The sequence below is a fragment of the Lepidochelys olivacea genome (genome assembly GCF_965140295.1).
Source record: "Lepidochelys olivacea isolate rLepOli2 genome assembly, chromosome: 17".
Taxonomy (NCBI): domain Eukaryota; kingdom Metazoa; phylum Chordata; order Testudines; family Cheloniidae; genus Lepidochelys; species Lepidochelys olivacea.
The window spans coordinates 18,027,589-18,036,676 of NC_140427.1; the positions used below are offsets into that span (position 1 = coordinate 18,027,589).

Sequence of the window (9,088 nt, forward strand, 5' to 3'; positions counted from 1 at the left end):
AAGCAATGGATTTTAAAAAGCAGAGGTGGCAAAAGAAGTTAGAGCTGCAACAATGGGACATACTAAAGACAATGTAGATAAAGCCTCTGTTTTCTGCAGTTCCTGTTCCATGCTATGACACTAACTCTTCTTTTTAAAAGTCTCTTCTAAAAAGTTATTGCCTATGTTTATTTGTCTTTTTTTTCCCCCCATCTCTTTCTTTGCTATGTATCTCTGTGGTAATATCACTTAACTACGTAGAGCATTCTGGTTTTGGACAGTTTTTATGAAATACATTAAAACTTGCCCATTCATTTGACTATGAGCAAAGCAATTCAAATGGTAGAGTTCAATGAGGATGACAATCCATTCTTAGATTTCCCTTTCAAAACAAGATATGCACTTAAACAAAATGTTTTCAGTTTGCAGCATGCCAATATCTGTAAGTTGCTGAGAAATAGAGAGCTGTCTTTCACAACAAATGCACTGAATGGAAATGGGACAATGCAAGCAAAACAAAACAAACAGTAAATTCCCTAAGGGAAAATAATATACATTTGATAAATATCTTTCCCTTGACAAGACAATGCAATAATCTTTGCCTTTCATAGCCCCTGGATTTGAGCAAGATGATCTACTGGATGAGACACCAAAGCTGCTCAAAATAAGCAGAAATTTGTTTTATGCCGAGTTGGCTTGTGCGTTGCGTATTGGCTAGTTTTTCGGGCTTGTTAAGGTTTTTAAAGTATCTTGTCACTTTTTTTTTTTAATTGGCTCCCAGGCGCAGCCAATTAGAAAGCTCAAATGGTGGTGATTGGCATTTGGCTCCTCCAGCTGCTGCATTACCTGTGATGCCCTCTCTGCACACCCCCTTCCCACTCCTACAGCCAGACTTTAAACACTATCACCAGCATTACCTTAGTTTTTTGGAACTGGATAGAAAGACCTGTCAGGATAAAGACTGCAATTTTTGTTACCAGAACACAAATCTATAAAATTATATTCGCTTCCCACGTTGGAGAAAAAAGGTGGGGGACACTAAATAGAGATTCCACAAGTGAACTACTTCACAGATCCACGTTCCCACTACTTTCTAATGATTTCCAAAAGCACGTCTTATCCATGTAAGCTCACAGCTGACACTGACACATCATGCGACTGCTTCAGATAGTCATAAACTTTACGGGCAGGCTGGGACTTTTTTTTAAAGCACTGTATAGAAAAGGATAAGAATATTTTTAAAATGAGTGAATTAAAAAAAAAAAAAAAGAAAAAAAGTGACCACTCCCTTAGTCTCTGCACCAAAAAATATGATTAAATACAGTTAGGTCTAGATCAATGTTTTATTAGAAAATACATTCTTGTTCTCTTCATCTAATGCCAGGAGGCAGCTTAATTTACCCAAATTCCTAGACTTACATGCAATTCTTGGGGATAGCAGTTCATTAGAAGTCAATAGCGGGTTCTCATGAGGAGTCTTAAGTTGTGCATCTACTTGCTTTTGGGAAAATAAACTCGTTAATGTTTGTGGACTGTCATTTGCCAGAGATGAAGATTAATTCCTGTTTCCTGGATTGGGCAGATTCCATAATGAAAGAAGTACTGTATCTCTCTTACTTCAGTATTTCTTCCAGCATTAGGTAATAATTGACATCTCTTCCCTGTCTCTGCTCTCATTTAGCAAGCTGATAATGCTTTTGAAGTATTTCACAAATTCCATGCGGACATCCTCAGGATCTTCTTCCAGGCTGGAGTGTATTAGTTTCAGTTTGTTCAGTGGTGAAGCTTTGAAGTTACACACAAAAAATTAAAAATAAAGGTTACTATATTCACTTTAATACAAATGCATTTACAGTTTTCTTGAGTTCACAGGACTGTTTATCCTACTCAAAGCATTTGGAAATCCAGATGCATTAAGATACTGCTGTCCAGCATAACATATAACATTTAAAAAATGATGCATCAGTAATACAATGAACTAAGTTCATTGATGGATAAATCCTTTGAAAAACTGAAAGGATATATTTTGCAATCACATATTTAGATACAAAGTGAAATCCAGCCAATATGTAGGAATTCTAATCAATTCATTTAAGATACTATTTAATCACTTTGAAATTATAAAGTATTTTTACATTTAAATCTTAAAAATGTTTGGAACAAGTAGATCTACCCACTGTGATTTAACTATTCAAATTATAAATTGCTTATGCACTACCAAACTCAGAAAAATCTTAGATAAGCGGCAATGAGGGGAAAGTAAACACAAAGTGTATAGTACAGGTCAATGGAGGTTTAATCTGCTGTAATGTGGGAACAGTTCTTGAAGCTTTACTTTTCTGGTCTGATTATTCTATACGTTTTTTTATTGTGGACACACAGAACACTTTCCAGAATTGCTTTTTAGTTTTTATTGTGCACTATACACTTACAGCCTCTCCTTGCAAGTTCTGATACTGTATAGTTCTATTATCTTTTATTTAGATGTCATTTTCTGAAATATGTTTTCCTCCATATTTCTTCATGTTAACCATTTCTAGATGGCTTCTTTGAAACTCCTGTTGTAAAGCCAAATTAAAACAGGACCTTTTGATAGAATCTCTGTCTCATGGATGCAGTAATCTTCTTCCATCAAAAGATATGGGGACTGATTTTCTTCTCCCTTACACCGGTCTACATCACAGCACTGCCACTTAAGTCAGTTATACTGGTGTAATCCAATATAACAGAAAAGAGCATGAGGTCCCTAACTTTTCAAATCCATCTTTGTTTCCATCTTCACTAGTGACATAGCAGTTTACTCTCATTTGGACTAGATGGCTTCAATTTAGATGTATGTAACATTGAGTTTTTAGACACCTTTGTAAGTACAAGGAAGATAATCTCTTATTTCATTGAGCTACTCCTGGGGTGCTCATAAAATGCTGATTTAAAATGCCTCTACAAATCGTTGCTATATAGACAAAACTACAGAGGGACCATATTAAAGTTAGAAACCCTCATGCAAGGGATGAAGTGTTATTTAGGACTTGCTATCAGGAGATCTATTCCTGGTTCAGCCATAAACTCTCTGAATAACCTTGTTTTCCCATCTGTGAAATGGGGATATATTTACCTATCTACCTGTTATGTCATGGTTACACTTTCAGGTTCTCAGATAGAAGAAATTACAGAAATGCATAAAGTCAAAAAGAGTCACCAGCTTTGAAGGTTAAGTGATAATTAAAAACCTCTGTTTCATCTTCTTACCCAAAGACAGGTTTTCTGTGTCCCCTGCACTGCCTGGCTTATGGTGTGCAATTAGCAGACACTGGCCATCTAGTAACTGCTGTTGCTGCACAAAGCAGGAGTACCACATTTCAATTTCCTTCAGGTGACTGGGCATTTCTGGGTTGAAGACTATTACAACACCATGGGAGTCTTTCATCAGAGCTGGCCAGCAAGTTTCAAACCTTGAAAAGCAGGTAAATGGAAAATGGTAAGGTTGGTAGACCCAAAATTGGCAATTGTTTTTACTTAATATTTACTTAAAACTCCACATAGTTTATGTATTTTGTTTCTCCTCAAACACAGCTGTGTCAGTGTTTTTACCTATAAAAATTAGGGAAGCTTGCTGTCAATATGGAAAACTTCAAACACATTTTTGTTCTAGACAAACACCAATAAGCCTCCTAATTTAGTCAGACTCAGAGGCCAGAAGAGACCACTAAATCATCAAGTCTGACCACCTGTATATCACAGGCCATCCACACCAAGTAGCACCCACACACACACTGAACCCATCACAAGCAACCCCACCATACAATTGCACTCATAAATTTGTCCAGCTCTCTTAAAACTAATTAAGTTGTTTCCCCCCACAACTCCTACAGGAAGGCTGTTCCAGAATCTCACTGCTTAGATGGCTGAAATCTTCTAATTTCCAGCATGAATTTGTTGATGGTCAGTTTATAGCCATTTGTTCTTGTGTCAACACTGTCCTTTAGCTTAAATTGCTAAATTTTATCTACTGTACAATGTAACATTTGGTAAAAGATGTGTTTAAATCCTTCTCTTAAAGAGCTGACTTGTGGCGTGGTCCCATTCCTACAAATTTATCATCTCAGGCAGACTCTTCCACTCACAGAGACCCACTGACTTCAACAGGCATATGTATCTAGCCAGGTGGATCAGTTTAAGGGATTGGTGTCCCCCAAGTCATCTAGGTCCCAATCCCATATTCCTTGTGCACCTAGAACTCCTGCTGAGCTCTTAGAGTAATGCCTGCTAAGCTCTCAAAGATCACCATCAACTTGATCTGGTAACAGTTCAAAAAGTGAGTTAGAAGGAGTTTCAGATTCTACACCTGCCCTTGAATTCCCCTGACAATTTGTGGTTTTACAACCAAGTTTTCCTTTTTAAAAATATTTTCTATTCCTGGCTGTTATAAACCTACTCCCTCACATTTCCACCACCACAACAGGGCAAAAAGACTGACTTAAAAAAAAATGTATTAGCACTTGAGTCCCAATCAAGACTGGGGCCCAACTGTACTTAGCTCTGCAGAAATATGTACAAGGCTACTCCCACAAAGGACTTAATCTAAAAGAGTTGTCAAATGCAGAAAGCAAGCAAACTGAAAAAACTGCAAAACATTTTTCCTCTAACCTCTTTCAGTTACTCAGTGGTGAGTAAAAGAGACTTCAGAGAAAAGTGTGATTTTTAAGTTGATGCTGTCCAAGTATTTTACTGCTTTAAGAGACAGGGAGTGACCTTGTCTCAAGGTTCGTCTTCACTACCGTGCTAAATCGCATCAATGGCAGCGGCGCCAATTTATGGTGTCTGATGAAGACACATTACATTGATGGGTGAGCGCTTTCCTGTCTACGTAATTACTCTACCTATAGAGTAGGCGAAAGCTATATCGGCGGGAGGCGGAAGCTGTATCGGCGGGAGAAAGTAAATAAGGAAGCGTTATTTACTCCTTATAATACAAGAACTAGGGGTTACTAAATGAAATTAATAGGCAGCAGGTTTAAAACAAACAAAAGGAAGTATTTTTTCACACAACGCACAGTCAATCTGTGGAACTGTTTGCCAAAGGATGTTATGAAGGCCACGCCTAAAATAGGGTTAAAAAAAGAACTAGATAAAGTTCATGGAGGATAGGTCCATCAATGGCTATTAGCCAGATTGGGCAGGGATGGTGTCCCTAGCTTCTGTTTTCCAGAAGCTGGGAACGAGCGACAGGGAATGGATCACTTGAGGATGACCTGTTCTGTTCATTCCCTCTGGGGCACCTGCCATTGGCCACTGTCGGAAGACAGGATTTGGTTTGACCCAGTATGGCTGTTCTTATGATATACGGGAGACAAGGTGGGTGAAGAAGAGCTCTGTGTAAGCTCAAAAGCTTGTCTCTCTCACCAACAGAAGTTGGTCCAATAAATTATATTACCTCACCCACCTTTGTTAAAATAATGTGAAGTGTCAAGAACACTAAAACCCACTTACTTTTGATCACCGCCACAATCCCACAGCTCAAATCGACACCCCGCCCCTTTACTGTTGCCATTCATATTTGGTTTCTCATATTCCAGGATCCTAGAAACAGAAGTGGATTTAGTGCATGATAAGACTCTACAACAAGGCCATCCTGGAAAGAGCGTGACATCCCCTGGGGGAACCATTTTAAAGGTCTCCTTTCAGTATACATGGTGCGTGGCTTCACTCACCTCACTCCTTGAGTGGGGACGTAGCTGCTAATGCCTTCTGTGCTCTCTGACAGAAAGTTTGCCAAGACGGATTTTCCAGACTGCCAGAAACGGGAGCAAAAGGCACTCGTGTTAATAAAAACAACACCCACAGTTTGCAGCAGGGCTCAGGGGGAAGGGCAGGGCAGACTGCATATCCCACTTTGGAACATGATTTGTGCTGTTTGGGGTGGGTGGGGGCTACTTCCCTGTCCACGGGGGTGGGGCCCATAGGATCTTTGTGGACTTGGATCCTTGTGGGCTCCCAGCTGGGCTGTTCATGTTGACGGGGGAGGGGGAGACACACGCAAGACCCGGGGCCTCCCGTTTGGCCACTCGGATGAGACACAGACAAGGCTCGGGGGGGCGGGGGGAGCTTGGCTAATCACACGGGGCGCCGACGAGGCTCTGGGATGGGGACCCAGCTGTGGGGGGGGGCCCGGTGGGGCAGGTCCGGGGCGGAGGGCCCGACACACACACACACACGGGGCCTGGGGGCTGTTCCCGGGGGCGGGGAGGGTTCGGGACCGAGGAGGCTCCCCAAGGCCTCTGCTCAGCCGCCGGGCGGGGCCGGGCCTCGCACTCACCTCACTGGGGCCCACGAACAGGATCTTGGCCTTCAGCATCCCGCGCGCTCCCGGAGCCTCCCGCCAGCTGGCCCCGCGCCAAACGGCGCCCTAGCAACGCGGCGTCGTTGCCAAGGGCGCAGGGAAGCCGCCCTGCCATTGGAGCGGAGCGTGGCCGGGGGGGGTCACGTGCTGCAGGGAGCCCCGCCCTGCTCCATGTGACCCCGCCCCCAGGTCTTCCCCTCCCCTTTTCTCCAGGCCCTGACACTTGTCTCCTTCCAGCCCCTGTCTCCCCCCCCTCCCCCGGTGTTGAGCTGCTCTCCCCGCTTCTCTCACTCCAGCCCCTGAGTTCCTGCTCTAGTCATTCGTGTCCCAGGGCAGCTTCGCCCGGAAACTTGCACTGGGGTGCGGTTCACCCGTTCTGTTAGTGCTGCACTCCGCTGCGGTGGGTGCTCTTAGTTGGGACTAAAACAGATCCCATTTTGATTGAGCTTCAGGTTTGGCTTTGTTTTTTTTTAAAAAACAACTAAAGCAAAAATTGAAACATTTTCAGCCGGAAGCATCTCCACAAAACAATAAAAGGGGCGAATTACAGCCTGTACGGTTATTTTGGTGCACATCTGTGTCTAGACCAGGCCTTGTGATGAGGTCAGGAACTTGGCTAACTTTCTTCACAAGGTTATTCAACATTTTCCTGGCTTTATAGAGGTAGACTCTTATCACAGAACCTGAAAAGATGGCTCAACCGTTAAGGGCACTAGCCAGGGACTCGAGAACCCAGGTTTCAGTTTCCTATTCTGCCACAGACTTCCTGTGTTACCTTGCACAAGTCAGTTAGGACCAAATTCACAATGGCTCCTAACCTCCATCAAAATCAAACGAAAGTAGGAGCCTAAACCTAAACACTTTTGTGGATCTGAGCCTAGTCCACTGTAGAAGTGAGGCTAGCAGTACTTCCCTGAGGATAAATATATTAGAAGATTATGAATCACTCACTGGCTACCTCTCTGAGCCATAAAATATATAGATCAGTTGTAAGAAATGCCAATCTCTGGTATAGTTTTCAGAACACATTGATCTTGTGATACTGTCTACAGAATTTCCTGAAGCCACCAGCACGAGCACTGAAGAGGCAAAGTTTCTTATTAAGGCTTTTTTGAGGGAGCAGGAAGCATTCTAAAGGCCCAGCATATAGGTAAAAACATCTGGCAACCAGATGGATTGCTTCAGAGCTGTTTAGAGCCCAGGTACAGTAACAGTTTAAGACAAGCTTTCAAATTGGGCCTTTAGGTGCTACCATAATATAAATGTTTACTAGTGCTATTAATAAAAGTGAAACAGGATTGTTTTGTTCCCAGTGAGAGGATTACTGTGTTTCCAGTATTTGCTGTCTCACTCACTACATAAAGTGGTTTAGGATTGTTTAGTGTCCCAGGAGCATGGGTGTCTTTATGCCACATTTAAAGGATCAGAAATAATCCATTGTTTCCAGGGCAAGTTATGAGAGAGAAAGATAATGCAAGAAAGCCAGCTGCACTTAGTCTCAACCAGATATTTGATTCTGTTTTAGCAGATTGGGATGCATTTTTCTGCTTTTTGAAATATACAGCCACCTCATCCCAATTTCACACCTCATTAGGTCAATTTGTAATTTGTTCATTCTGCTGCAAGACTATATGCTACATGCCTGTTCCACTTGCTTTCAGAGAAAAGACAGAAGTGACCCAAAGAGAGAAAACTAGGACAATTTTACACTTATAAGCTGGCACATGTAACCATTGTAATGTCTAGCAGTGCACAAAGAGAAACGGATATAATGGTTCTAATGTGGACAGGCCTGCCCACAGCAACTCTGGGCCCCAGGGCAGAACAGTCAATGTTCCCCCTAGAGAGGGATGGCTGAGCTTACGGACACGACGTTTTGTCCTATTCATAACACCTTAGAACCCACTATGCGTAAATTGTGACGTTGCTTAATCTAGTTAACTTTTTTCCCAGTTACAGCACCAATATTGAACAAATTGTGAGTCTAAATATAAGATGTAGAATTTATTATTTTGAATTATATATTTAAATTAAATAAATACTTTATGGACTAAAATTTATTAATATATAAAACATTTAAAGAAGCACAAAGTAAGAAAACACCTAAAGTATCAGGTAGGCTAATTAAACACCTAATCGTAATTCATGTGTAAGCTAAAGACAAGGAAAAAACTGATATACAAAATGTAACTGAATATGACCAACAAAGTTAAAATATACAGTACAATACTTGCGTTGCTGTGGGATATTAACACCCAGAGCAATGAGGAGATGGCAGGCCTGGTGCGCCACATCTACCGGGAGATCTCCGAGGAGGCGGCCGGGGCAAAGGCAGAGGGAAAACCCACCCCTCGTTCCCTGACTGAGCAGTGGAGGTGGCCCCTCATCCTGCGCTCATGATAGCGGCTCGTCAGCCAGTGCTAGCGGCAGCGAATCGGGGGCTGGCCCCGGCTGCCTCTTGGCAAACTTAGGGTGGCTTGATTGGGTGGCTGAACTTGCTGGCTTGTGTTTGGCGAGGAGCTGCAGCCCTAAAGTCTCCCTAGCCTCAGCCCCACAGCCGGAGAGCCACCATGGCAGACACAGCGGCTCCCGAGCAGCCAGAGGCAGCGGCAAGCTCCAAGGTTCCCAGGCTGCTGTTGCTGACTCCCTGCCAGACTGCCAGACCAGCAAGGTGCAGCAGCGCTCTGGCAAACTGTGACTGGCACAACGAGGGACGGTGCCCTGTACAGAGCAGCAGGAAACCAAATTTCTTTTTTTTTTTTTAAATCT

The 9,088-nt window shown here is 42.7% G+C and overlaps 1 protein-coding gene across 1 annotated transcript; it reads right to left on the reverse strand.

Annotated features, from left to right (window-relative positions):
• Window positions 1–1,308: 1,308 nt before the first annotated feature.
• IFT22 (intraflagellar transport 22) lies at window positions 1,309–6,445 on the reverse strand. Its single transcript, XM_084651062.1, has 5 exons — window positions 6,296–6,445; window positions 5,691–5,770; window positions 5,470–5,559; window positions 3,229–3,431; window positions 1,309–1,764 (listed from the first exon to the last, which is right to left on the reverse strand). The coding sequence occupies exons 1-5, from the start codon at window positions 6,332–6,334 to the stop codon at window positions 1,616–1,618; spliced, it is 561 nt and encodes a 186-aa protein (XP_084507188.1). The 5' UTR covers window positions 6,335–6,445; the 3' UTR covers window positions 1,309–1,615.
• Between the last annotated feature and the right edge of the window lie 2,643 nt (window positions 6,446–9,088).